Genomic DNA, 26,957 nt, shown 5'->3' with positions numbered 1-26,957 from the left:
TCAAATAAAAAACTCGCAGATTTATATAATCATGTATTCGGTATTACAGATTTTTCCAAATTATGTGAGACCTAGATTTTATTTTGAACTTATGCTTTGTTGCTCTCTACGCCCATGTACAGCATGCATATATTTTATTTATAAACTGCGCACGAAATCGAGAGAAAAACTGAGCGGCTGACCAGAGATCGTGGGAGAGTATAGAACTGTTATCTGCGGTCGCCAATTTCAAAGGAAAGGGTAAATCAACGGAGAGATTCACGGCAGAACTATAAAACATAATGTCTGCACTTATCATACATATCTATGTACACGTATGTACATATGTATATACTATAATTATAATAGTACCCAATATATATTATCCATATATACCATATAAACCTTAATCGCAATCTAAATCTTTTTCTCAAATACGCTTTTTAAAGAAAATAAACAGTTAATGTACATTAATTATTATTTAACTATTTAATATAAATCATTTCTGCTGATAGCATTTATTAAGGTATTGAGGGTACTCTTCTAGAATATTTCAAACAAGTAAATTATATTGCTTGTCAATTGTTTAATTTATTGCAGGAGAGATAAACTAAGCCGTTGTTTGTTTAAAAACAATTTACAGCTCTACATCTGTTAAAGTTATAATTAAATGACCTACCTATTATGCATTACCAAATAGGGTTTATTTGGCCGTTTGAATAGATTTTTAAGTATTGATGTCTTCCTAAATTCCCAAAATTTTAAAAACATGTACATTATTATGCTTATCAATTGCTTAATGCATTAAAAGGGGAATAAACTCGTTAGCTGTTTTAAAAGCATTTAAATCTTCATCAAATCCGGGAATATTGAAAACAAGTGAATCATAATGCTTGTCAATTGATTTATTCATCACAAGGGAGATAAACTAAGCCGTTGTTGTGGATCGAAGCACGATGGCCTCGTGGGGCATGAGTGTCACACTGCTGGAGGCCAACTGGTCGCCAACCTTCTTGATGGACTTCTCGGTGACCAGGGCGTACTGGAACTTGGAGGGCAGGCTGCCAAAAACATTGTTCAGGTTCACATTCTCGATGGAGTCGAAGATGTTGAACAGCGAGATGTAGACGTAGTCGCCGCTCAGATGGCTGCGGAATAGATAATGGGTTTATTAATCGTATAGTATTCCAATGAGCAACAAGATTGGGCCTGAATTTCAGACATAACTATGTGCAGATTCTGTTCTGTTCACTCACCGCTTGACAGCCAGGACGTAGTTGCTAACGGCCTTAATCTCCGCAGATCCTTCCTCGATACTCGGTTCCTTGCGCAGTTGCTGCAGGCGCTTGAAGACGTTCAGGTGGCTCAAGGACACTCCGCGCTCCGTCTTCACGTTCCTCTGCGGGTAATCGGAAGCCACTGGCAGCCAGGTGCTCCTTCCAGTGGTGAACCCAGCCAGAGTCTCATCCGACCAGTGCATCGGAGTACGAGCCGGGTCACGCGAATTATCCATGTAGTTCGACTCGTAGCCGTTGCAGGCCTGCGGGTCCACGGTGTCCTCCCAGGAAACGTACCCGTCGAGCATGCCCAACTCCTCGCCGTTGTAGGTGATGCTGCAACCCGGCAGAGTCAGCAGGAGGATGTTGAAGAGGTCAACGCGATCAGCTCCGAATCTGGAGCCCACGCGGTTCTTGTCGTGGTTGCCGATCTGCAGAAAAAAATTAAAATAGTATAAGAAAGAATAATGCTTTTATTTGCATAGAATTTAAACTGCTTATTAGACTGGAGGTCCACATAACAAGAATTATATAAGTTTTCACGCATTGAAATGGCCAGAACAAATATAAAAATTGCACAACAATTTTCCCTAAAAAAACTAATAGATCCTATAACAAAAATGATTTGAAATCTCTTTACAGAAAGCAGTTTAAAATACTAATATTTCGGCTTTAAAATTTGTTTCCCGTTGTTAGTGACTAACTAATTGCTGATTAGCAACCAACCCCCCGAAACTTACCACCCAGTTGGCGCTCTTGCCCTCGGGCATCAGATTAAGCCAGTTGTTAATCAAGTACTCGTAGTGATAGGCATCGGAATCATAGTGCAGATTGCTTATCAGCTGGAAGTTGAATGGTATCTGGGCACCGTCGGCGGTCTCGTTGCCATAATAATGCATAACGATCTCAATTGGGGACCATGTTTCCACCATCAAAATGCTGAATAATTCAAAGAATCGTTTTATTTCCCCTATTATTAAATCGTTTATAAAATTACTCACCGCTCATCGCCGCCGTTGTCGGCCTGGAACTGCTCGAGGATTTGACGCCATTCGTAACTGAAATTTATTAAAGATTAAAAGCTTGTAAGGCATATCCAGAACTAGTAAACTTACACCAAGTGAGGGGTTTCCGGCTGATCGACGGTGTAGATCTTGTGGGTGTAACCGTACTCATCTGGGTCATCGGTCCAATCGTTGCGGGGCTCATCGGGGTAGTTGCCGTTCTCATCGGCCTCGATCTCGAAGGCGTGGTAGATGGCATCCACTCGGAATCCATCGACGCCCTTCTCCAGCCAGAATCGCAGCACATTGTTCATCTCCTCGCGCACCACGGGATTGCGGAAGTTGAAGTCCGGCTGCTTCTTGTGGAACTGGTGCAGATAGTACTCCTGGCGACCTTCGTGCCACTCCCAGGCGCTTCCCCGGAAAACGCTCACCCAGTTGGTGGGTGGACGACGGGTTCCGTCTTCGTTAAGGAATCCCGGATGCCAGATGTAGTAGTCCTTGTACTCCTCCTCGCCGGCAGCCGATCGCAGGAACCAGTCGCACTCATCACTCGAGTGGTTCGGCACGAAGTCGAGGATGATCTTCACACCCAGCTCCTTGGAGCGGGCAACCATCTCCTCGAAGTCCTCCATCGTTCCGAAAAGAGGATCCACCGCCTTGAAGTCGGAAATATCATATCCGAAGTCGGCCATCGGGGATTTCAGGAAGGGTGACAGCCAGGTGGCGGTTACTCCGATCTCCTTCAGATACTCCAGTTTCTCGGTTACTCCATTCAGGTCCCCCACTCCATCGCCATCAGTGTCCTTGAAGGATCGTGGGTAGATCTGGTAGAAAGAAGCTGTCTTCCACCAAGGAGCTGCTGCATCGGCGGCCAGAAGGCCAAGGCCAAATAGCAAAAACAGGCTAGTCCAAGTGGTCATTGCTAACTGAATATTGTGCGATTTCAATCGGTTTCTTATATACGGCGATAATCTAAGGAGCTTATCGATTAAGACTGTTTGGCGCGAAACCCACGCGACCACCTGGGGAAAATATATGACGAAACCTTTGGCTCCAAAACAAAAGAAGGAGATATTTTTGTAATGGTTAAAAGAAACCACGCCACCTCTGATTTAAGGTTGCTAACCCAAAGATCCCCGAAGTTAAGTAAACAAATAATTTATTCCTTCAAATTGCGCAGCTTGAATATGATTAGGTTTTAATGATGCCAAATCTTGAAAGGTTCTTCCCCATTGGCATAAAGATCCCCTTATAGAAGTGCACTAATAATTTATTCCGGTATCCTTGACCTTGAACGAAAACACATACTAAAAATAATTCTTCAATATCAATCTGTGGCAGCAGTTATCCATCAACGACCTACACTCATAAAGATTCAGTTATTGAATCATATCAGTCATATATGTTATCGCAACCTTGAACCCCCAATTCCCCCACTTTTATGGGCGTAAGACCCCAAATGTTGTTCCCGTTAAAAGTGAGGTAATAAATTACCGCCCCCTGCGAGAGCCAAGGAACCAATGGTCCGATAAGATATGCCCATATGCAGTTCTCATCCATTTGCCTGCCAATCTGTCTCATGATCTTCAGACGTGAGCCAGCTCGAAGCCCCTCAAAGTTCAGTCCAATAAATTCCACAACCGCCATATCAAGAGAATCCATTTGTTGGTAAAACGAAGTGGTAGTAAATCTGCCAGCAGTGCTAATCAGAAATAGTGGGCTATATGGCCGGTTTATCGCGGCCTTATCAACTAGAGCAGTGTGCATAAATAGGGGAACCGTATAATCCCCCTGGTCATTGGCAATCGATCGATTTAGTGGGAGCCATGTTGAAGTTGCTGGCTCTTTCCTGCCTTTTGGCTCTGGTTTTGCCTTCCCTCGCGGAGGTTGGCTGGTGGAAAACGGGTCAGTTCTACCAGATCTACCCGAGGTCTTTCAAGGACAGCGATGGCGATGGTGTGGGCGATCTCATTGGTGAGTTTAGTTGTGATACTCTCTGCGAAATGGGTTTTATTTTACCAATCCAATCAGGAATTACACAACAGCTGGCTTACCTGAAGGAAATCGGAATCACCGCCACCTGGCTGTCCCCGATTTTCACCTCTCCCATGGCTGACTTTGGCTACGATGTGGCCGATCTCAAGAACATCGATCCCATCTTCGGCACAATGGAGGACTTCGAGGCCCTGGTGGCCCGCGCCAAGGAGCTGGACATTAAGATCATCCTGGACTTTGTGCCCAATCACACGAGCGACGAGTGCGACTGGTTCATCCGATCGGCGGCTGGCGAGGAGGAGTACAAGGACTTCTACGTCTGGCACACCGGCAAGGTGGTGAACGGCATCCGCCAGCCACCTAACAACTGGATCAGCGTCTTCCGCGGATCCATGTGGACCTGGCACGAGGGTCGCCAGGCTTACTACCTCCACCAGTTCCACGCCAAGCAGCCCGATCTCAACTACCGCAACCCCGCAGTGGTGGAGGCCATGAAGATTGTCCTTCGGTTCTGGCTAAGGAAGGGAGCCTACGGCTTCCGCATCGACGCGGTGCCCCATGTCTACGAAATCCCAGCTGATGCCGATGGCAACTGGCCGGATGAACCGAGGAACGAGGATGTGAGCGATCCCGAGGACTACACCTACCTGAACCACATCTACACCACCGACCAGCCGGAGACCCTGGAGCTGGTCTACGCCTTCCGCGACGTGATCGAGGAGATCGACGCCGAGCTGGGTGGAGACGACCGCGTCCTGCTTACCGAGGCCTACTCCCCGCTGGAAACCCTGATGCTGTACTACGGAAACGGAACCCACCTCGGCTCCCAGATCCCCTTCAACTTCGAGCTGCTGGCCAAGATCAGCTACAGCTCCGACGCCTACCACTACTCGGAGCTGATCCACAACTGGCTGGACAACATGCCCGAGGGCCAGGTGGCAAACTGGGTCTTCGGCAACCATGACCAGAGTCGCATTGGATCGCGGTTGGGTGCCGACCGCATCGACGCCTGCAACATGATCGTGATGACTCTGCCTGGAGTTAGTGTGACCTACCAGGGCGAGGAGATGGGCATGACCGACGTGTGGATCAGCTGGGAGGACACCGTCGATCCCCAGGCCTGCCAGTCCAACGAGCAGGAGTTCGAGCGCCTCACCCGCGACCCCGTGCGCACTCCCTTCCAGTGGAGCGACGAGCAGAACGCCGGCTTCTCCAACGCCTCCGTCACCTGGCTCCCAGTCGCCTCCGACTACAAGCTGGTCAACATCAAGAGGGAGCGCGGCATCGCCTTGAGCCACCTGAATGTCTACAAGCAGCTGCGAGCTCTGCGCGACGAGCCAACTTTGAAGCAGGGAGATGTCACTGTGACCGCCATTGGACCCAATGTGCTGGCCTTTAAGCGGTGAGTTTGATTAACTCTTAGCTTTGAAACGCAATCTGAAAACTATCTTCTATCTATTAGATCCCTGGCTGGAGAGAAGTCCTACATCACCGTCATCAACATCAACGATGATGTCGAGTCGATCAATCTGGACTCCGTCTTCACCTCCATTTCCACGCAATTGCAGTATGTGGTGGTGAATGACAAGAGTGTGCGTCGCAAGAAGTGAGTTTTGGTCACCATTTTGTTACATTTATTTATTAACCTAATTCATTTATTTTTAGCGACCTCACCTATGCCAACTCTGTGCTGCTGATGCCCAAGGAAGCCGTCGTGCTGAGCACAGTCTAAGTTAGCTGAATAGTTCTTAAATAAAGTTTAACCAAACCAAACATTGAGTATTTAGTTTCCTCGTGGGGGTAGGGTTACTCAACGGGTTCCTTATCTTTATGATAGACCCACACAAAGTTGTATAAGCACTGATTAGAATCGGACCCACTGAAAGTTTTGAATAATGGTTATTAAATTTATTGGGCAATTAGCCCGTATCAGAATAATTTTTTTTAGTTCCCATGCTGTTACTATCGATTGCGTTTATTAACAAATTAATCCACAGAAAGTGTGTTAGCTAATTCTACTACGGAAAATATTCTGTATCTTTAAGTGGTTAATGCTACAGTTGGGTTTTCGGTAATTGACACTCAAAGTTCGCTATAATATATCACATGAGTCGAGTAGCTGACAAACTTATCTTTATGGGGGACCCCAATGGCATTCGAAACTTTTAACAGGAAAAATAACAAGGAATTTATTTGTTTTGACTTTTAACCAGAAGTGAGTGCACTACGCTTGCCAGCGTAAAACGACTGCTTCGTAGGGCATGAGTATGATTCTCTGCGACAGATCAACTGTTTGCCTGTGGATTTATTAAAATTAGTACGAAATTAACATAGTTAAAACTGTCTCAATCTTACCCCGGATAATGAGTGGAGTAGGCAGTGACCAGGACATACTCGTAAGTCTTGGAGGCCAGTCCATCGATTATCTCCAAGTCGTTGCCCATGTTGACCAAGATTCGATACTCCTCGCTGTACTTGTTAGTTCTGCAAAACAAGAAAATCCTTAGCTTAGTTTTAAATGTAGAAACGGCTTAATTTAAGCTACCTTATGATCTGCAGGACCTGTTCCGTAACCGCCTCGTAGGAGAAGCCTCCTTCCTCCTTGAAGGCCAAAAAGGCAGAACTGCTTTTCAGTGCCTGCAGTCCTTTGAAAATGTTCAACGACGATCTGGAGACTCCTCGCTCCGTCTGCACATTGTACCTTTGATACTCAGGACTGAGAGGCAACCAGGTGCTTTCCCCATCGGAAAAGTCGGCGTTCTTTCCAGAGGTCCACTGCATCGGCGTTCGCTCTCCATCCCGATCCTCGCAGGAGTCACCGGTGCACTCCACATCCACGTTGGACATCCCGATCTCCTCGCCATAGTAAGTTACCGAAGCTCCTGGCAAGGCATTTACAATCACATTCAAGAGATCTACCTTATGGGCTCCCATGCGATCGGCCACGCGGTTGGTGTCATGATTACCAACCACCCAGTTTGCCGTCTGGTGCTCCGTCCACATGGTCTGCATCCAGTAGTCGATGGAACCAACCACATCTCTTGCAGTGGAGTAGCCACTGAGATACATCAGCTGGAAGTTCATGGGCAACTGGGTTCCCTGGTGGGTGCTGTTGCCGAAGTAAGCACTCAGGGTTTCCACGGAGGAGTAAGCCTCGGCCAGCAGAACCCTTGAGTCGCCTCCGTTCTCAGCTCGATACTGATCCAAGAAGGCCCTCCACTCGTACATCAAGTCCACAGTGGCTGGCTGATCCTTGGTGTAGATGTGATCGTGGTAGTCATAGGCATTGGAATCACTGCCCCAACCACTAATGGGTTCATCCGGATAGGAGCCATTTGCAAACCGATATTCGTAGATGTGGGGAACCGCATCGATCCTGAATCCATCTACACCACGATCCAGCCAAAACTTGAGGACATCCAGCATGTGCTCCCTTACCATCGGGTTGGTGAAGTTGAGGTCGGGCTGCTTGTCTAAGAACTGGTGCAGGAAGTACTGCTGCCGCTTCTCGTTCCACGTCCACATGGGTCCGCTGAACACGCTGATCCAATTTGAAGGAGCTTCCCGCTCACCCGTCTCCTCATTGAGCTTTCCATCGTCCCACACGTAGAAGTCGTCGTAACCTTCCTCGCGATTGACCGACTTCTCGAACCACTCGTTCTCGTCGCTCGAGTGGTTGGGTACAAAGTCCAGGATGATCTTGACGCCCAGCGACTTGGCCTCCACGATCAGGGCATCGAAATCCTCAAGTGTACCGAAAATCGGATCGATGTCGTAGAAGTTTGAGATGTCGTAGCCAAAATCCGCCATGGGCGAGGTGAAAATGGGCGACAGCCAAGTGGCCGTGATGCCGATTTCCTTGAGGTAGCTCAGTCTCGAGGTAATTCCTTTTAAGTCGCCGATGCCATCGCCGTCGCTGTCCTGGAAGGAGCGCGGGTAAATCTGGTAGAGCGAGGCGTTCTCCCACCAATCGATGTCCGCACCACCCACGAAGGCGGAGGAAGCCAGGAGCAGGGAGACCAGGCCGAGATGTGCCCACTGCGGCATTTCGATAGCGTTTGAGTGGGCCAAACTCAATTTGCTAATAACAATTGCCGGCCATGTAGCGATTGGGGAGGCGATAAGGCCGCAATTGCTCCGGCCAACTGGTAATCTGTCAGTGTTTTATCGCATATTTGATAGATTAAATAACCGCGGACTGGGCTTTTGCCGTACTTGTTATTTCCCCTCTTTTTATTGGATATTCCACTAAAGCGCGAAGTGTCGTAAAATTGCAATAAAAATGTTAAATATAACTTCAGGACCAATAAATTCGATGACGGGTCTGAGATTCCAAAACTGGATCAATACCTTCCAATCATTTCTGTACATTTAAAGATGTATTGGATATCGTCTCAACTGCTAACATTAAATTTCATATGTTATCAATTTTAAGTTTTTTCGTGCCGTATTTAATACAAAGCCAATTTTTTTATATTTATCATTTATTGTTGTAAGATTTTAGGAACAAACTTCGTCATCACTCATTTTATACCCCAAACGTAGGAAAATCAGTATGACATAAACTAGTTGATGTATCAACACCCTCTGCAACCTTTTACCACTTATCAACTTTTTTTTAAAAGGCTTATAATGTAATCTGCTGAGAAGCGAATGCATGCCAAATATGTAAGAGCCAACAATTTATGAAATTCAAACTCAATGTTTTTATGTTTAATTAAATTAAACACTACCCAACAAAACTTTATTTTATTTTTCAGCAGAATTTGAAGTCCAAAATGTATCTTTCAACACTCACTTCTCCAATTTGGGACCATCAGGCTTATTGGTTATTGTATAAATATTTGCCTCATGCGAGGCTCAAATAATTGTATTGCTCCATACAAATGTATAATTTGAAATGCATTGTGTATATAGTTTATGTAGAAAGTAGAAAGTGTATGTAGTTATGTAGAAAATCGTCAACAGCAAGTTGAATTAATTGAGTAAACTTTTAGTACGGATCATGATCAAAAAACTAGGAAACTTCTTTGCTGGGATAAACAGCATATATTTCCATAAATATTTCTAAATATATTTCCAGAAATTAGTTAATAAAGTCTCCAGCTTTGTTGAGAAAAAACAACTGGAGATTTAAAAGTAGCAGAACACACGCCTGATAACACACCATCTTATAGTGTATATTTAGAAAACTTTTTTCATATATACTATATATTTGTTGAAGTATAATATCCTTTAATTTAGTTAACAATTTTCCTATATTTATTTGTTGAAATATAGTATCCCTTAATTTTTTGTATACTATCTATATATATTTCTTAATTGAATGTTCAGATAACCAGAGGTCAAAACATGTTATCTGATTTGATAGCCTATAATCTAATGCAAGAATTTAATGAATTACTAACTTATCAAGCGATACTTGACTTACTGTGATAATAACAATAATTTAGACATTATTGCAACAAATTATATTTTGTCACGTTTAAAATGCCCCACAAAACTTCTACAAGGTTATCTTGACAATATTTCCTCAACATTTTGAGTGTGTATTAATCATAGTTTTCCAGTGAGCTGTTGTTTGTTTGCCGTTGAAGAAGTAGGATTTGGCCTTTTCCTATCAGCTGAGTAATTTCCACTAGAATGTCCTACCATAACAAACGCGGCAACAATTCAGGAAGATATTCCGGCACTCAGCGCTGAAATCGGTATTTTTCCAGCAATCAAAGGCTAATCGCTTTACGTAAAGCTCCGCTGGGAGTACGAAAACAATGACAGTTTCGGTTCGCAGACTCGAGCACCCTGAGAACTCATGTGAGCTGTTTGCACAGCAATTCAGCTGGCCACTCCAAGTGGGGCAGATCTCGATAGGAGCCGCTTATCGAGCGGTATAAAAGGTGGCTGTCAGCTCTCCAGAGCGACAAAATCGAACAAAATGCGCCCGCAATCAGCTGCGTGTCTACTTCTGGCCATCGTGGGCCTCGTGGGGGCCACCGAATGGTGGGAGAGCGGCAACTACTACCAGATCTACCCGCGCTCCTTCCGCGACTCCGACGGAGATGGCATCGGCGACCTGAACGGAGTTACCGAGAAGCTGCAGTACCTGAAGGACATCGGCTTCACGGGCACCTGGCTGTCGCCGATCTTCAAGTCGCCGATGGTGGATTTCGGCTACGACATCTCGGACTTCTACTCGATCCAGCCGGAGTACGGCACCATGGAGGACTTCGAGCGCCTGATCGCCAAGGCCAAGGAGGTGGGCATCAAGATCATCCTGGACTTCGTGCCCAACCACTCGAGCGACCAGAACGAGTGGTTCATCAAGTCGGTGGACAGTGACCCCACCTACAAGGACTTCTACATCTGGCACGACGGCAAGATCAACAACGAGACCGGCGAGCGGGAGCCGCCGAGCAACTGGAACTCGGAGTTCCGCTACAGCGCCTGGGAGTGGAACGATGTGCGCCAGCAGTACTACCTCCACCAGTTCGCCATCCAGCAGGCGGACCTCAACTACCGCAACCCGGCCGTCGTCGAGGAGATGAAGAACGTGATCCGCTTCTGGCTGGCCAAGGGCGTCTCCGGGTTCCGCATCGACGCCGTTCCCTACCTGTTCGAGGTGGACCTCGACCGCTACAATCAGTACCCGGACGAACCGCTGACCAACGACTCGGTTAACTGCCCCGACCCGGACGACCACTGCTACACGCAGCACATCTACACGCAGGACCAGCCGGAGACCATCGACATGGTGTACCAGTGGCGCGAGCTGGTGGACACCTTCCACGAGGAGCACGGCGGCGACCAGCGGCTGCTCATGACGGAGGCCTACACCAGCTTCGACAACATCATGAAGTACTACGGCAACGGAGTGAGGAACGGCTCGCACATCCCCTTCAACTTCGACTTCCTCACCAGCATCAACAACGCCTCGAAGGCCGGCGACTACGTGGACCACATCAAGAAGTGGATGGACGCCATGCCAGCGGGCGTCTATGCCAACTGGGTGCTTGGTAACCACGACAACAAGCGGGTGGCCTCCCGGTTCGGAGTGCAGCGCACCGACCTCATCAACATCCTGCTGCAAACGCTGCCGGGTCACGCGGTCACCTACAACGGCGAGGAGCTCGGAATGACCGACGTGTGGATCAGCTGGGAGGACACCGTGGACCCCAACGCCTGCAACTCCGACCCGGACAACTACTACGATCGGTCCAGGGACCCAGCGCGGTCACCCTACCAGTGGGACGCCTCCTCCAAAGCTGGTGAGTCTACTCTTTCATTTATTTATTTTCAAAAACTAAGAATTTAGCCAGCTAAAGGCATTTGTTTTAGAGTGGTCTTAAATTGGAAAAATTAGAGTGATACTGTTATAGGTAATCGAACTACATATTATATTTTGACGTTCTTGTGCTAGTTTCAGGGCTTTTAGCTTTTGATAATGAATGCATAACTCATGCCTAGATTACAATTATCTCAGTTAATTTGAGGAAATAGACAAGTGTTTACTAAAAAGGTAAAGTACTGTTAAATAATTAAAGTACACTTTGGGAAATTCTTATTTAAGACTGATAACTATTACTTAATGCAGCAGAGTTGTACCGTTATACATAAAAGCTATTTGTTTTGATTACAATTTAAAAATCAACCTTTCCTTTCCTTAGGTTTCACCAGTGCTGATCACACCTGGCTGCCAGTTTCCGATGACTACAAGACCAACAACGCCCTCCAGCAGCTGCGTGCTCCGCGTTCCCACCTGCAGATCTTCAAGAAACTGGTGCGAGTTCGCAAGGAGCCCTCCTTCCGCCAGGGAGAGCTCAACATCCAGGCCATCGATGACGATGTGATCATCTACTCTCGGTGAGTAGCAAGTTCATAATAACAATTGAGCAGGTGTTGAATATTTCCCATGTAACAGGCAAAAGACCGATAGCGATCTGTATGTGATTGTGCTCAACCTGGGCAGCAGTGCCAAGACTTTGGACCTGACCAAGTACTATTCACTGGGAACCCAGGCGGAGATCATCACCACTTCCCTGAACTCGCAGTACGTCGATGGAGAAGTCATCAAGCCCTCCGCATTCGTGGCAAACGCTTATGTGGGTACCGTTCTGGTGGCCGTTTAAGCTTACTTAGTTCAAATAAGAGACAATAAAGTAGCGAAGTTATATAGATTTCGGTTTATACATTTACTCAACAAAATGTAGATAAGTTGTTGGCCTAAGAGTATGCAGCGAACGTTTTTTGGGCGATCTCACTTAAAGCCTCTGCTTCATGCGCAGATGCAGACCGTTCTCAGATTTCAAAGTCATGGCAGCCGATAAAATGGGATCGTATTTATGGACGTATGCATCCCGCTTTTTCTTCTCCGCCGGGGGAAGCCCTAAGGTGGTACTTATGTAGCCATCCTTGGAAACAAGTTCATCCAGAGCTGGCAGCACCTCGAAGTTCCGAATGATTTTAGAAACCACAGTCTTGATCTCCAGGAGTGCGAACTTCTGCCCAATGCAGTTTCGTGGACCCGCACTGAAGGGCACATATTCAAAGGGTCCGGGTTTCTCCAGGTCAAATCGTTCAGGTCGGAATTTATGAGGATCCTTGAAAACGCGATCATTATAACCCAACATCAAAAGGCCCAAATTTAAGGTTGTGCCCTTTGGTACAACGTCCCCATCTAAAAAGAAATCGTTCATTACTTAATACCCTTATCAAAGGCAAAGGCATTACCAATCACATAATCCTTCTCCGTGAAACGACCAATGAAGGGCACACTCGGATAAAGACGTTGCGCCTCCTTTATGAAAAGATCCAAGTACTTCATTTGGGATATCTCTTGAAATGAGGCATCCCGACAGAGTCCAGAGTCTCCCATCACTTGGCACTGTTCATCGAATAACTTTTTCTGCACGGAGAAAATAATGATTACGATGACGTTGATCCCAGATTTCTTTTTGTGTAGGTCACCTGTTCATCCGGATGTCTGGAGAGCAGATAGACTGCAAACCCAACTCCAGATGTAGTGGTGTCGTGTCCCTCAAACATAAAAGTCGAAACTTCTTCGTAAAGTTCTTGAGAAGTCAAAGGTCGTCCGTCAACCGTAGATGAGAGCAGTGTATCCAAGAAGGCCATCTTCTTTCTGGAGAATTCATCACCCTGGACTTTGTACTCGACCCCAGAGTTTCGAGCTTCGATTCGCTTTGCTATTATCTCGTTGGTGAAATCTTGAAGAGTTTTTAAAGTACTACAATACTCCGGATAATCGGGAGCCAAGCGATAGAGAAGGTCATTACGCTTCCAAGGACTGAACGCTCTCATTTTCAAGGTGTAACACATGCTATTGAGAAAGGACATAAATAACATCAGATTACATCTCCTTCTTTTTCACCAGTCTTAAAAGAGGTAGAAAGTTTTGGATCTTGACTAGTTTTTTGTTTAGTTCTTCTGCATTTTGCTAGTCACATAAAATAAAAAATTTCCCGCTAAATAATACTTTGGCACAATATCCCAATGGAATATTTTAAAGCTCTTGCATACATGATTACAATTTCTTTCAATACCTACTCTTTGAAAGCCTGGACAACGGAGGAACTGCGGTTTTCCATGGCATTGATGGAAACTCCCATCGCTGTGTCACAAATAACATCCAAAGTCAGATAGTGGGTCTCATCCTGGAAGTCGAAGATATTGTCTCCTGCCGCCACCTTCTTTAGCTGATCAATAAACTTTGTTGAGTTCTCGTTCATCACCTCATGGAAGTCCTGCAGGATATTAAAGTGAAAGGCAGGAGTGATCATCTTGCGATGCTTGTGCCACTTGCTGCCAGTACTGGTCAGAAGTCCTAGTCCCAGCCAAGGATGTGTGAGATCATAGACATCGGACTTGGATATCAGAGTCTGACTGCTGAGAATAAACTGTGAAAAAAAATCCATTGCATCTTCAATGTTATGTGATTTATTATTAAATCGATATCACCTCCATATACTTAGGGCTAGTGACCATTATATTCGAGTAATATCCAATCCAATATCGGAAATTGTCCTTATCGTACTCATGCCACCAGCCAAAAAATCTGTTTAATATCTCTAAGGCGTAAGAGCAAACATAAATTAATTTTCCATTTCACGTATTTCACAACACAGAGAAGTTCTTTTCTTTGTTTATAATTGACACCTTTTAACACAAATTAATTTGTTGACCTTTGGTTTCTTAAAACCAGACTAATTAAACCAGCATAGGATCAAAGTCCCAGTGTTATCATTGCTCACAATGGTTATGTGATCAGACATCCAAGGTGCGATGCTATCTAGATGGGACTTTGATCTCCGGCAAATTCAGTCGCCAGTGGGAACAAGATTAGTTAAGATTGCACAATTAAAAGTTGCATTCACCTGCCGGAGTTTTTCCCATCTGGTGGGCATTTCCCACCACGGGCAGCATACTTGGCCCATGGAACTTGTCCAACATTTTTTTTCTTCGCAGTGATCCAAGCTCGAAATAGGCCACCAAAAACAGCGGAAGGGCAATAAAAGCGCACAGTACAATCCACATTTTCAAAAGTGACAAAAGCAGACAACCGATCGGTGAAGCGAGTAAATCGAATTTGAGTAAAAAAGTGGGCCTCACTTTGCTTAAATAGTCCAACCGGTTGCGGCAAGTGGTTCTCAATCTCTCCCATTTGTTGGCTCTCAAAAAACCTACGACAACATTATCTCTTCGAAGTCTGGCAGATGTTCCAATGATTTTATGCATTCAGCATGACTTGGCGTTTACCTCTAGCAATTGATTGACGTTGTAAAGTTTGCAGAGTTCATAGAATTTCACGAAACGGAGCCGCTTGCAATAATCGACATCGTAAAGAAAAGGTTAAACACGTTTTTGAAACTTTGTTTTTGATTTATTTATTGGTTTTGCTTTCCCTCATTAGCAGTTATTTAATAATTGTTTCTGTAGACTGAAACAAAGCAAAATAGGGTGGACTAATTTCAAGCACCAAACTTAACAAAGAAAAAAGCTGAGCTCTCTTCGAGATCGATTAAATTAAATTTTAGTGCCTCTCCCTTAGGCGAATATGCAGACCGTTTTCGGATTTAAGGGTCAGAACAGCGGACAGAATCGGGTCGTACTTGTGACGATATGCATCGCGCTTCTTCCTCTCATCTGGGGGCAGTCCTAGAGTTGTGTTTATATAACCGTCCTTGGAAACGAGTTCATCCAGAGCGGGCAGAACCTCGAAATTCCGAATGATTTTAGAAACCACGGTCTTGATCTCCAGAAGTGCGAATTTCTGACCGATGCAGTTTCGTGGACCAGCACTGAAGGGAACATACTCAAAGGGTCCGGGTTTCTCCAGTTCAAAACGTTCGGGACGGAATTTGTGGGGATCCTTAAAAACCTTCTCATTATAGCCCAACATCACGAGACCCAAGTTGAGTGTGGTGCCCTGAGGCACAAGTTCGCCATCTAACGATGAAATATGTTAAGAAAACGTTTTTAAATAGCTCATTAAACGTTTACCAATCACATAGTCCTTGTCCGTGTATCGTCCAATGAATGGTACACTAGGATAGACACGCTGGGCTTCCTTGATATACAAATCCAAGTACTTCATTTGGGAGATTTCCTGGAAGGTGGCATCGCGGCCCAGTTCCGAGTCGCCCATCACCTCTCGTTGCTCTTCAAACAGTTTGCGCTGTTTTGCAAGATAAGAAGTTAGATATCTATAAATTTGTAAGGGGCTCTATATTGCCTGTTCATCTTGATGTCTGGAAAGCAGATAGACAGCAAAGGACACTCCGGAGGTGGTGGTATCGTGTCCCTCGAACATGAAGGTAGATACTTCTTCGTACAGCTCCTTAGAATTCAGAGGACGGCCATCGATAGTGGAGGACAGCAGGGTGTCCAGAAAGGCCAACTTCTTGCGGGAGAACTCATCTCCTTGGCTGGCTGAAACTGATCCTGATTTGTGAGCCTCAATGCGTTTATCGATGATCTCGTTGGTAAAGTCTTGGAGGGTTTTAAGAGTTCTACTGTATGCAGGATATTCGGGAGCCAGTCGATACAGCAACTCATTCCGCTTCAGTGGTTGAAAGGCTCTCATGTTGATGTTGTAGCACATACTGTGGAGGATATCGAAATTATAGTACGAAAGTATACAAGTATCGGTGCCAACATACTCTTTGAAAGCCTGCACAATGGATGAGCTTCGGTTTTCCATGGCGTTGATGGAAACCCCCATCGCTGTATCGCAAATAACATCCAAGGTGAGATAGTGAGCCTGATCCTGGAAGTCGAAGATACTGTCTCCGGCAGCGACCTTCTTCAAGTGCTTGATGAACTTGTTCGAGTTCTCGTTCATCACCTCGTGAAAGTCCTGCAGGATGTTGAAATGGAAGGCCGGGGTGATCATCTTGCGGTGTTTGTGCCACTTGCTGCCAGTGCTGGTCAGAAGTCCCAATCCCAGCCAGGGATGCGTCAGATTGTAGATATCCGACTTTGTAATCAGCGTCTGGCTGCTGAGTATAAACTAATAAAGAACGAAAACGATAAAGTCATCGTGACAGTTCAAAATATTCAACTAACTCACCTCCAGGTACTTGGAACTAGTGACCAAAATATTGGAGTATGTTCCGATCCAGAAGACAAAGTTATTCTTGCCGAACTGATGCCACCAGGAGAATACTTGGTCGAGAATTTCTATATAGATGTAAGAAAATCCAATTAGTAGACAGATCACGCTTCAATATCCGAATGCGGCAAGTATGTTCCAAAGGTTTTCATTGTTTGTTTTATACACGCGATTTTCTGAATGCAACGCTCAATTATGCATGTCAGCTGCGAAGAGTCGTGTTTTAAATTACGCAACACAAATCAAAGTCTCTGTTTTATCTCGAAACTTTTAGACCTAGGCTACGATTAGCCTATATCTTCAAGTGGCAGTAGCCCCATTAACTGAAAGTTAACGTCAAAATTTTTCGGTCGTAAAGTCGCTGGCCCGAAATAACCCACCTGGAATAGCGTTGCCGCTGAGTAGATTCGATGCGCAGTTACCTCAGTCACAACGCTATTCGAGATGGGTAATTTCGGGGTATCCTCTCCGTTTTTCCTGCTTGTGGCTTTTGGGGATCAAATACCTGTGGGATTCTTGCCCATTTGATGGGCGTTTCCCACGAGGGGCAGGCCACTGGGTCCCTTGAACTTATTTAGCACTCTCCTCCGGCGGAACGTGGTCAACTCCAGATAGGCGACCACCAGCAGTGGGAGCGCCAGAAAAACATACAGAACGAGCCACATTTTCGATCGTGAGTATTAAGACAACCGTCGCGACCGCGAAATACTGGGAGTATGAGAGTCGATTTGGGCGGACGCCAGGTTTAAATACGAGTGGTATCAGCCAGCAACACAGTTTCTCGCTCTCTATTTCCAGCCGCATTGCTGTTCCCCAAAAGCTTCCCGAATATAAGTAAATATTTTGGTGCTTTCAGCGTGACTAGGCAATTTAAAGCGGGTTTTCAAGAGATGAGACTCTTTGTATTCATCACTATTATCATGTGAAGAAAAGGGGGGCCAACATGGTTGGGAGTTCTTTATAATGTATGTATGTATAACTGTATGTTAGATTTAATACAGCTTTTACAGCATTCCAAACAAACTACTCTTCTGATAAGAACGAGATTTGATAAAGCTGCTCTCTCATACAGGTTAACAATATCAGCGCATAATTTTAACATTTGAATGTCAACAGAGAGTTTTTATTTTTTCTCTTTCGAATCAGCAAGAGTGTATGAAGAGTCATATAAAAAAGAGTGTTGTTGGTTGGTATTTCTTTAGCTTCTGGTGATAAGCCACAGTTTGTGGACAAATCGAAAGAAGTAAAGTAAACTTTAACATTACTTGATTTGATATAAGGATGTCAAAAATAAACTGGACAATTAAAGTATAAACACGAACCAATTTTTATAAACCATATCTTTAAATTTTTTGAATATTGGTTTTAAAAATTAGAATACAAATTATTAATTATTTATTTTTTGGAGTGAAGGTATGGTTTAACACATTGGTACTCTTAAAAAAAGCAACCATTATTTAAAAGAAAACGACAAATTGTTCCAAAGAACATTCAAAACGGTTTCCTTTTCATCTTAAATTGCCACTTTAGATGTGTATGTATATTTAAAATAAAATGACTAACCTTAGACTCGAAATAAGTATGCACTTAATTGGGGTAGTTAGGTTATCGAGAGTGTTTTTAGGAAGGAAAACTTAACAATGCATTATTAATAATCATTAGTGCAAAGATAGTGTGCATTACACTGCTGAAGATAAGTTATCAGGGGTTTTCTGGCCATGAAATTGGCTGATATTTCTTTTTCAAGTGTCTGAGAAACTAGTGTGAAATCGATTGTAAAAGTTGACGGTACAATGATTCTTATAATTTTTGGCATCTTAGTGACCGTTATTTTGGGCATTGTTTTTGTGACTTTTATGTGTCTTTTAACTTTGGGGCTTATCTTAACCATAGTATATATGTTGAAAGGGGTAACTATTTTTAACTGCATAGATCACATTACTGCGGTCATTGAATGCTTTCCAGGATCAAAGCCTTTTCCCTTTGTCAGCAATTTTTTTGAGTTCGGATTAAGGCCTGATGGTAAGTTATTATCTTTAACAAATCATGTGTCTATTTTTAAATGTACACAACTATTGTATAAACTTAATGTTATCCCTCTTGCGACGCTCCTGATCGAATTATTTCTGTGTCAAAATCTAAAATTATAATCTGTCGAATGTATTATCAGCAGCCGACTAAGTACTTTTATTGACACCATATAATTCAACGGCACCTTTGAACTCACACGTCATCAGCCAAGTGACTCAATTTACTCAGACCAGGTAGCTAAGTAAACATGCATTCACCTATTACCGACACCAATTAAACACCATATTAATTGTGCTATTGATAATGCTGTTTGTATCGATTGCAAATACTCAAAAAACATGCAGAAAATTGTTACAGATAAGCAATCGATGGGGTTATCGGCTAATAAATTGGTCACCTAATAATCTGGCTAAGTAACTGGGCAAACAGTCTGAATAGAATAGCGAACGAGAACAGTTGTCCGGCATAATGTTCCTAATAGCGATAGCCATAATTTTGGCCACCATTTTGGTGTTCAAGGGTGTGAGGATATTTAACTATATAGACCACATGGCTGGCATCATGGAGATGATACCAGGACCCACGCCATATCCCTTCGTGGGAAATCTTTTTCAGTTTGGCCTCAAGCCAGACGGTAAGTACTGGCCAAATAGCCTGCCTATATTTATGAACTCTTCAGCGTTTTATACAAAATCGATTGTCCAATCGAATCCCTCAGCAGCCAAGATATTCGCTGTGATTCAGTGCGTTCGACTCCCGCTGGTATCGAGTTGCACATTTGGATTTCATCTCGAGTTGTGTCTGACTTGCCGACTTATTTATTGTAATATTTGATACAGCTTTCATCAAGTTCTGTGCACATTTCCCCAGTGCCTTCCTTCTTACGGCTGAATAAATTCGGTCTTGTTTCTCCGCCCTTCCCTGCACGTGCCTAAAGTAATCATTTCAAATGCACAATACCCGGGGGGAAAAAAGCGATGGTGCAGTACACTTTTCGATGATATCATTCTGCTTCCCACTCGACTGCTGCTTCAATTCAGGACGGACTGCCATGGGCTGCACATTGTTATCTGATTGTTATTATTTCTGCATTATTTTTATGCAACCTTAGATTGCTCTCGAACAGTTGAAAGAATACATTTGAATAAATGTCTGATAATGCACTTTTATTGCCTTGACCGTCTTCGAGTGAGGTGCAATTAATTTAACTCTCTAATTGTATCACTCGAAACCGATTTTCAAGTATGTTTGCTATTAAACATCAGGGCCCAATATGTATTTTTGCAACAGTAACTCAAGCTTTGTGAAATATGGTAATACTTGTGGTGGGTTGAAATTAAATTTTCTAAATCAGACCCAACTGTAAACTGTAGTGCTCTGCAAACTAGGAACATGTAGCCGATAATTAAAGTGGTCGTGGCTCAAAAATCGTTTTCATGGCTTTCTGCCCTCCACAGAATACCCCAAAAAGGTCCTGCAGTACTGTCGAAAATATGATTTTCAGGGTTTCCGTTCCCTTGTCTTCCTGCAATACCACATGATGTTGAGTGATCCGGCGGAAATCCAGGTGAGTCCTCCCCCATTAAATTCATCCCCACCTGTTAATTTGGCCCGGCCCTGCAGAACATTTTGTCAAGTTCCTCGCTGCTGTACAAGGAGCATTTGTACTCCTTTTTGAGGCCCTGGCTAGGGGATGGCCTGCTCACCAGTTCCGGTGCCCGGTGGCTGAAGCACCAGAAGCTCTACCTCCCCGCCTTCGAGCGTCCCGCCATCGAAGGATATCTACGTGTAGTCAATCGCACGGGAGGTCATTTTGTCCAGAAGCTCGAAGGACTGGCGTCCACGCAGGAAATATTCGATGCCCAGGAGCTGGTTGCCAAGTGCACTCTGGATATTGTGTGCGGTAAGTGAGATTGGGCTTGTTCATCGAGCTCAGAGAAATTTCTGATATTCTACCCGTGCAATTTCGTCTTACAAATTGGGGATGCACAGTAAAAAAAAAATAGAATTATATCTTATCAAAGTATAGCAAGAAAAATATGCATATTAGTTAGTAAAAAACACGTTCTCAATAAATTCGTAAAATAGCTTATAACCTTAAAAACAATAAACAAATGTCAGCTTTGCATATTAGGTTTCAGTCATTTTGCATAGTTAATATTCAACAGTCTCATAAAATTCAAAACAGAAAGAGTTATTTTGTTGTTTGTTAAAATGTAACTTTCATATTCTACTGTTCATTTCGCAAGCATTTTGCTGAGCTCAAATACTTATTTAATATTCAGTACTTGTATGGAATTTATATTTCCGCTGTGTGTACGAATGCTAAACTTTACACATTTGTCATGTCGTTTTGTGGGCCGAGTTTCGCACTTCGGGCGTCTCGCTCGTTTATTTTTTGTAATTTATTATGAACGTTTTATAAATAAGATTTATTGCATAGAAAATGGGTACAAGTGCCGCAGATTGTGCGGGCGGAAAAGTTTCGCGGTCGAGGTACTTGCCCTCCACGATACAACACACTCGGCCCCATATTGTGGGGCAAATGATTTGAAGAATTTCCCTGCTAACCGTTGGTAATTTATTGAGATTTTTCGGGATTCGTTCGGGTTCATTTAGCCTGTTCGACGCTGCCAATTTTCAATGGCTCTCTCTCCTTTTCTCAGAAAATGCCACTGGCCAGACGAGTAGCTCGCTGAATGAAGAGCCCTCGGATTTGCATGGCGCCATCAAGGAGTAAGTTCAAGCTGGCAAATCTTGGGATTAAGTTCTATAAGCCCGCTCCTTCCATTTTTTAGTTTGTGTGATGTGGTGCAGGAGCGCACCTTCAGCATTGTGAAGCGGTTCGACACCCTATTCCGACTCACCTCCTACTTCATGAAACAGCGCCGGGCTCTGTCGCTCCTCCGAAGAGAACTGAATCGAGTAAGAACTGGGGGAAAAAAAAGGTGCCAGAATTATTTAAAACCGTCTATATATTCCCAGATTATTGCTCAGCGTCGTCACCAGCTCGTGGAAAATACAAATCAGAAAAAGGAGGCAATTAATAAGCCCTTCCTCGATGTCCTACTCTCCGCCAAACTAGATGGTCGAACCCTCAACGAACGCGAGATCATCGAGGAAATGTCTACCTTTATTTTTACCGTAAGTGATAGAGTACTGAAAATAAATCTAGTTGATTAAGTATAAAGAAAAGAATATATCACCCTCCATAAAAAAATCATATATCTAAAATAATATTTATTTTTAACATATGTATCTATTTTGTTGCCAATTTCTTATATAGGGACACGATCCCGTTGCCGCCGCTATATCCTTTACGCTGTACACTTTGTCGCGTCACTCGGAGATTCAGCGCAAGGCTTTCGAGGAACAGAAGCGCATCTTTGGAAGCAATTTATCGGCAGAGGCAGACTTGGTTTCTCTGGACCAGATGTACTACCTTGAGTTGATCATTCGAGAAACACTTCGACTGTATCCATCTGTGCCGTTGATCGCACGAACCAATAGAAAACCCATCGACATCAGTAAGTAACCCCTTTAAAGTGGGATTACGTAAATTTTCTAATCAAAACTTTCAGATGGCACCAAGGTGGCCAAGCGCACCACGGTGATCATGTGTCTTATTGCCATGGGTTACAACGAAAAGTATTTCGAAGATCCCTGCTCTTTTAAGCCAGAGAGATTCGAGAAAGCCAATGGAAACGTGGGCATTGAGGCTTTCAAGAGTGTTCCATTCAGTGCAGGTCCAAGGCGTTGCATTGGTAGGTTATACTTTAATTGTATAGACAATTTACTAATCTTATAATTTTATATAATTTATGTTTATGCAGCTGAAAAGTTTGCCATGTATCAAATGAAGGCTCTGCTGTCCCAGGTGCTGCGCCAATATGAAATCTTACCAGCCGTAAATGGGCTTCCCCCGGGAATCAACGATCATTCCCGCGTGGATTGCGTCCCACAGAGCGAATACGATCCAGTTTTAAACATTCGCGTCACGCTAAAATCGGAAAACGGCATTCAGATCAGGCTGAGAAAGCGATCAATTTAATGCTGCAACTATTATATAACTGAACTATATTATAAAACAAATTGTTGAATGTTGTATTCCAATAAAAACTTATCTTCTCCATTTAGTTTGATGCTCTTTAGCTTTGTCAGTTTTAGTGCTATTCTAAACAGTTCCCGTTTTCGTCACAAGTTCGAACCCGTTTCGCATAGATCACATCATTTTCTGTCTGCAAATTATCAAAGTTGACTTAGCAAATAGTTCATGTTAAGTTGCTTGCATTCGAATACTGGCTGCTAATTAATATTCATTTCGAGCAGATCACCAGATTTTTTATTGCACCACAAAAATGGTTCACACTTTAAATAAGTAAAGGCAAATCAAATGTGCAGACCTGAGAATACGAAGCTGATATGATATAACTTTTACTTTTCATTTGTTTAAATATTTTTCGTCACAAAAACAAACATTTCTTTATTAGGAAAAAATTTTTTTTTTTTGGAAAATCAGTTACTATTTTTAAAATAATCATAAAAAAGCGAAACAAATTGTATTATTGATTTAAACTGAATATGCACGAAAAACTAAATACAAAATAATAAGTTAAGTTAAATCGAAACAAATGTTTTTCAAGATATAAATATAACACACACAAAAACTAAATAAAAAAACTAAGTTTAAAGAGTAGTCAATTGGGACACTTGCCTGTTGTTAAAAAACTGGGAAACATAAATTTCGGGTATGCCTTGTAAAATCCTCAAAGTATTGGAAATTTTATAAGAACTCGCTCTTTTATAATGGCTATTAGGAAATAAAAAATTATATTTTCATCAAACAACTTTTATTTTCAATCAACAACTAAAACAAAGAAACTGATTTGTTGTCAAAGCAAACACCACATTTGGTCTCCACCCCGTAGACTTGGCAAACAATTAATCTATTTAGCATATGCAGTGCTAATTAACATTCATTTAAAGGCGGTTTCGTTTTTATTGTGTTGCATAATATTAAAAATTCACACAAATAAGATCTAAATATCCACTAACATTTTGTTCAAAGAAATTTTTATATTAATATGAGGACCGTCAATTTTTTTTTTATTCGTAATTTTAGTGAGATGTATCGCTAATTAAACCAGTTTTTTTGCCAAGATCAATCAAACAGCATCCAGACAGAGCATGTCAGTCTGAAACAAATTTGGTTATCTTGATCCAAAAAAATCAGTGACTCCGAACAACCCGAATTCCCGTTAAAGATTTCAGAACATGTCTGAGTAAAAACCGTATTTGCCAGAGAATATCGAATTTATTTCACAACTCGATGTTCAAACTTATTAAGTCAGCATGCTGTTTAAATTCTAAGGGTAAGGAGGTTTGCTTCTCCCGTTCGAAGATGAGTCCTTGTCGTGTCGATCGCTTATTCCTTGCTGGGGTGGGCCTGGATGTAGGCGATGGCCTTGAGGATGGCCTCTGGGATCGGGGGAGGAGTGGGCAGGAGGTCGCTCTGGGGCTGGTATCCGTTCTCGTCGGCCTTGTAGCTCACACGGACGTGCTCGCCCTCGGGGGAAACCCACTCGAACACTCCATCGATGTTTCCGTGCACATCTCCGGTGGCAGAAGAGACAACACCGTTGGCCAGGGCCAACTTGCTGACGAAGCCATCAGCCTGGACGTCGTTAACCAGCTCCTTAACCTCGGGGTCCTCGTTGGCGGCCACAAGGGCGACCAGGGCGCAGACGAACAGCTAGGATATTGCAGGTTAACATATCAAACCATCCATAAATTATATCCAGATACTTACGATCTTGAACATGGTGAATTAGTTAGATTGTCAGACTAGAGAACTCGTGAGACTGATGCCAAATTGGGATCGCTTTTCGGCTTTTATACTCACAAGACGACACACAAAACACGAAGATAATGCAACCCGTTTTTAATTAGCATTTCGGCGAGCATAAGCCTTGTTTGGTTTTTGGGACAGGTTGGATTTGACAAGCTCGGTGACGATAAAAATCGTCTGCTGCACTCTTTTAGCTTTCACTGCTCTATGCAAATTGCTACCCTAATTATTCTAAACAGATTCCCAGAAGCGAATTTCTCGAAAAGGTTAAGCCATGTGTCTACTGGTTCGCCTGAACAAATATTTAATCCATTTAGAATAACGCCCAGACAGAGGGTAATTAAGTAACTGCTTGCATTTTAAGATGTGTTCCGATATGTGAAAAATAAATTTGAATAAATATTTGCCAGCAATTAAACTTTCTTCAGGAACTCTTTGAGAAGTATACTTTTCGGAGATTTTTGTTTCAGTACTCAGAATTTTATTTCTTGGGTAAACCAGTAAAATAAAATAAATAAATTTATTTGTGCAACATTTAATACAAGGTAAAGGATAATGCTTTGGTGACCAAAATAAGTCGATTCTTGTTCTCTTGAAACTCCTGACTAGGACTGGCTAATTGTCAAAGTCAAGTATAAAGCCCACATATTTTTAAGAACTACATATTTTTATTGCGTTTCCAAAAAGTTATCATTTATTGCAGATAAAGTGAGTCTATTGAGGGGCTCTTAAATCTTATTTTGGGGAATTGCAATGTTATTTATATTATAAAAACGTCACATCAAAAATATAGGACTTTATTAAAATTGTATTATACTAGTATTTAGAAAAACAAAAAAAGCAACCCTTGCAGTCATCAATTATGTCGATCAAAGTACATGAAGGCAAAACAACATCGAAGCTATGTCGATTTTTCTATTAAGTTTCTATATTTTCTACGATTGTTCATATGACAGCTATATGATATTCAAGAGTCATTAGAAAGCTATTTAATTTAGTCGCCCGATCCGGCCCGTTCCGACTTATAAACTGCATGCAATAACTACACAACTTTTGGTAAAGTTTCAGCAAGATAGATTTAAAACTATGAGACAAAAAAGAAAGACATAGAAACGGACAGACGAACACTCGTACACACGTATGTATTTCGATTCCGACCGTGATGCTAATCAAAAATATATGGGATCTGATTCTGACTGAAATTATAATAGAAGTCGTGTTTGCTATCTACCGCCCCGATATAAATAAACTTGCTTAAATAAACTTGCTGATATTTATAAGTTTAAAAGATTAGAAATCTAAATGTCAGTAGCAAAGTCTTAAAACTAACAAGGTGGTCTTTGACACCTATTATCGAATAATCTAGTGATTCCGGATCAGAAACATTATTTCATTAATCGTTAGTGTCGCTTAACAAAAGTTGCTATAGCTGGGTTTATTTGACACACTAAAACACGATTTCTCGATTGAGTTTGCAAATTATAATTTATTTAGGGATCCAATGACAACATTTCCTTAGGTCTAAACAGCAGACGAGAGCAATTCGGGCTCAGTCCAGCTGCATCCAATCCTTGATGTTTCTAGTCGGCGGAGTCGCTTAGTTCTTGCTGGGGTTGGCCTGGATGTAGGCGATGGCCTTGAGGATGGCCTCTGGGATTGGGGGAGGAGTGGGCAGGAGGTCGCTCTGGGGCTGATAGCCGTTCTCGTCGGCCTTGTAGTTCACTCGCACATGGACGCCCTCGGGGGAGATCCACTCGAACACTCCGTCGATGTTGCCGTGGATGTCTCCGGTGGCCGAGGAAGCGGATCCGTCGTCGAGGACCAACTTGCTGACGAAGCCATCGGCCTGAACGTCGTTGACCAACTCCTTAACCTCAACGTTGGCGTTGGCGGCCACCATGGCGGCGAGAGCGCAGACAAGCAGCTAGGATAATCCAGGATTAGAGGGCGAACTATCCAATGTTTCTCTCGGGATACTCACGATCTTGAACATTTTGAGTTGGTTTGATTGTCGGACTAGAAAACTTCTGAGACTGATGACAATCTATGCTCGAGTTTAGGTTTATATATCTCAAAAAGCTGATGCAATTTGATTTTATAATTAAGTCAAGATGCTGCGAATAATAAAAACAGTCTGGCATGCAAATTAGTTCACTTCGAAATTGTTCTTAAACTGGCTATTGGAAAGGGAAATG

General features: G+C 43.2%; 9 protein-coding genes across 10 annotated transcripts; 3 read left to right on the top strand and 6 right to left on the bottom strand.

Annotated features, from left to right (window-relative positions):
* Nucleotides 1–863: 863 nt before the first annotated feature.
* On the bottom strand, nucleotides 864–3,183 carry LOC108090312 (maltase A3). Its single transcript, XM_017188924.1, has 5 exons — nucleotides 2,372–3,183; nucleotides 2,258–2,314; nucleotides 1,997–2,195; nucleotides 1,236–1,687; nucleotides 864–1,127 (listed from the first exon to the last, which is right to left on the bottom strand). The coding sequence occupies exons 1-5, from the start codon at nucleotides 3,181–3,183 to the stop codon at nucleotides 908–910; spliced, it is 1,740 nt and encodes a 579-aa protein (XP_017044413.1). The 3' UTR covers nucleotides 864–907.
* An 891-nt stretch (nucleotides 3,184–4,074) lies between these two features.
* LOC108090313 (maltase A3) lies at nucleotides 4,075–6,031 on the top strand. Its single transcript, XM_017188925.1, has 4 exons — nucleotides 4,075–4,237; nucleotides 4,295–5,660; nucleotides 5,721–5,864; nucleotides 5,924–6,031. Exons 1-4 carry the CDS (start codon nucleotides 4,090–4,092, stop codon nucleotides 5,988–5,990), a joined length of 1,725 nt encoding a protein of 574 aa, XP_017044414.1. The 5' UTR covers nucleotides 4,075–4,089; the 3' UTR covers nucleotides 5,991–6,031.
* A 390-nt stretch (nucleotides 6,032–6,421) lies between these two features.
* LOC108090314 (maltase A2) lies at nucleotides 6,422–8,305 on the bottom strand. The gene is made up of 3 exons (XM_017188926.2): nucleotides 6,804–8,305; nucleotides 6,614–6,742; nucleotides 6,422–6,555 (listed from the first exon to the last, which is right to left on the bottom strand). The coding sequence occupies exons 1-3, from the start codon at nucleotides 8,303–8,305 to the stop codon at nucleotides 6,483–6,485; spliced, it is 1,704 nt and encodes a 567-aa protein (XP_017044415.1). The 3' UTR covers nucleotides 6,422–6,482.
* Nucleotides 8,306–10,187: 1,882 nt separating this feature from the next.
* Nucleotides 10,188–12,432, top strand: LOC108090323 (maltase A1). The gene is made up of 3 exons (XM_017188935.2): nucleotides 10,188–11,523; nucleotides 11,923–12,118; nucleotides 12,177–12,432. The coding sequence occupies exons 1-3, from the start codon at nucleotides 10,194–10,196 to the stop codon at nucleotides 12,382–12,384; spliced, it is 1,734 nt and encodes a 577-aa protein (XP_017044424.1). The 5' UTR covers nucleotides 10,188–10,193; the 3' UTR covers nucleotides 12,385–12,432.
* LOC108090315 (probable cytochrome P450 4e1) lies at nucleotides 12,416–14,838 on the bottom strand. The gene is made up of 6 exons (XM_017188927.1): nucleotides 14,647–14,838; nucleotides 14,231–14,340; nucleotides 13,820–14,169; nucleotides 13,223–13,592; nucleotides 12,986–13,160; nucleotides 12,416–12,932 (listed from the first exon to the last, which is right to left on the bottom strand). The coding sequence occupies exons 1-6, from the start codon at nucleotides 14,804–14,806 to the stop codon at nucleotides 12,517–12,519; spliced, it is 1,581 nt and encodes a 526-aa protein (XP_017044416.1). The 5' UTR covers nucleotides 14,807–14,838; the 3' UTR covers nucleotides 12,416–12,516.
* A 292-nt stretch (nucleotides 14,839–15,130) lies between these two features.
* LOC108090554 (cytochrome P450 4e2) lies at nucleotides 15,131–17,589 on the bottom strand. Its single transcript, XM_017189294.2, has 6 exons — nucleotides 17,389–17,589; nucleotides 16,842–16,951; nucleotides 16,432–16,781; nucleotides 16,005–16,374; nucleotides 15,773–15,947; nucleotides 15,131–15,718 (listed from the first exon to the last, which is right to left on the bottom strand). Exons 1-6 carry the CDS (start codon nucleotides 17,546–17,548, stop codon nucleotides 15,303–15,305), a joined length of 1,581 nt encoding a protein of 526 aa, XP_017044783.1. The 5' UTR covers nucleotides 17,549–17,589; the 3' UTR covers nucleotides 15,131–15,302.
* Nucleotides 17,590–18,748: 1,159 nt separating this feature from the next.
* On the top strand, nucleotides 18,749–23,050 carry LOC108090262 (probable cytochrome P450 4ad1). 2 transcript variants are annotated; one of them, XM_017188871.2, is made up of 9 exons: nucleotides 18,749–18,905; nucleotides 20,372–20,481; nucleotides 20,538–20,817; nucleotides 21,581–21,650; nucleotides 21,713–21,839; nucleotides 21,900–22,058; nucleotides 22,201–22,441; nucleotides 22,496–22,678; nucleotides 22,748–23,050. In XM_017188871.2, the coding sequence occupies exons 1-9, from the start codon at nucleotides 18,782–18,784 to the stop codon at nucleotides 22,963–22,965; spliced, it is 1,512 nt and encodes a 503-aa protein (XP_017044360.2). In that variant the 5' UTR covers nucleotides 18,749–18,781; the 3' UTR covers nucleotides 22,966–23,050. The 2 variants fall into 2 exon arrangements, with proteins under 2 accessions (XP_017044360.2, XP_017044359.1); XM_017188870.1 differs by lacking the exon at nucleotides 18,749–18,905 and adding an exon at nucleotides 19,364–19,548.
* Nucleotides 23,051–24,208: 1,158 nt separating this feature from the next.
* On the bottom strand, nucleotides 24,209–25,193 carry LOC108090288 (larval cuticle protein 4). Its single transcript, XM_017188899.2, has 2 exons — nucleotides 24,724–25,193; nucleotides 24,209–24,666 (listed from the first exon to the last, which is right to left on the bottom strand). The coding sequence occupies exons 1-2, from the start codon at nucleotides 24,733–24,735 to the stop codon at nucleotides 24,340–24,342; spliced, it is 339 nt and encodes a 112-aa protein (XP_017044388.1). The 5' UTR covers nucleotides 24,736–25,193; the 3' UTR covers nucleotides 24,209–24,339.
* Nucleotides 25,194–26,359: 1,166 nt separating this feature from the next.
* LOC108090300 (larval cuticle protein 3) lies at nucleotides 26,360–26,755 on the bottom strand. Its single transcript, XM_017188910.1, has 2 exons — nucleotides 26,744–26,755; nucleotides 26,360–26,686 (listed from the first exon to the last, which is right to left on the bottom strand). Exons 1-2 carry the CDS (start codon nucleotides 26,753–26,755, stop codon nucleotides 26,360–26,362), a joined length of 339 nt encoding a protein of 112 aa, XP_017044399.1.
* Between the last annotated feature and the right edge of the window lie 202 nt (nucleotides 26,756–26,957).

Source organism: Drosophila ficusphila, unplaced genomic scaffold, assembly GCF_018152265.1.
Source record: "Drosophila ficusphila isolate 14025-0441.05 unplaced genomic scaffold, ASM1815226v1 contig_414, whole genome shotgun sequence".
Taxonomy (NCBI): domain Eukaryota; kingdom Metazoa; phylum Arthropoda; class Insecta; order Diptera; family Drosophilidae; genus Drosophila; species Drosophila ficusphila.
This window is presented reverse-complemented; position numbering and strand designations above follow the sequence as displayed.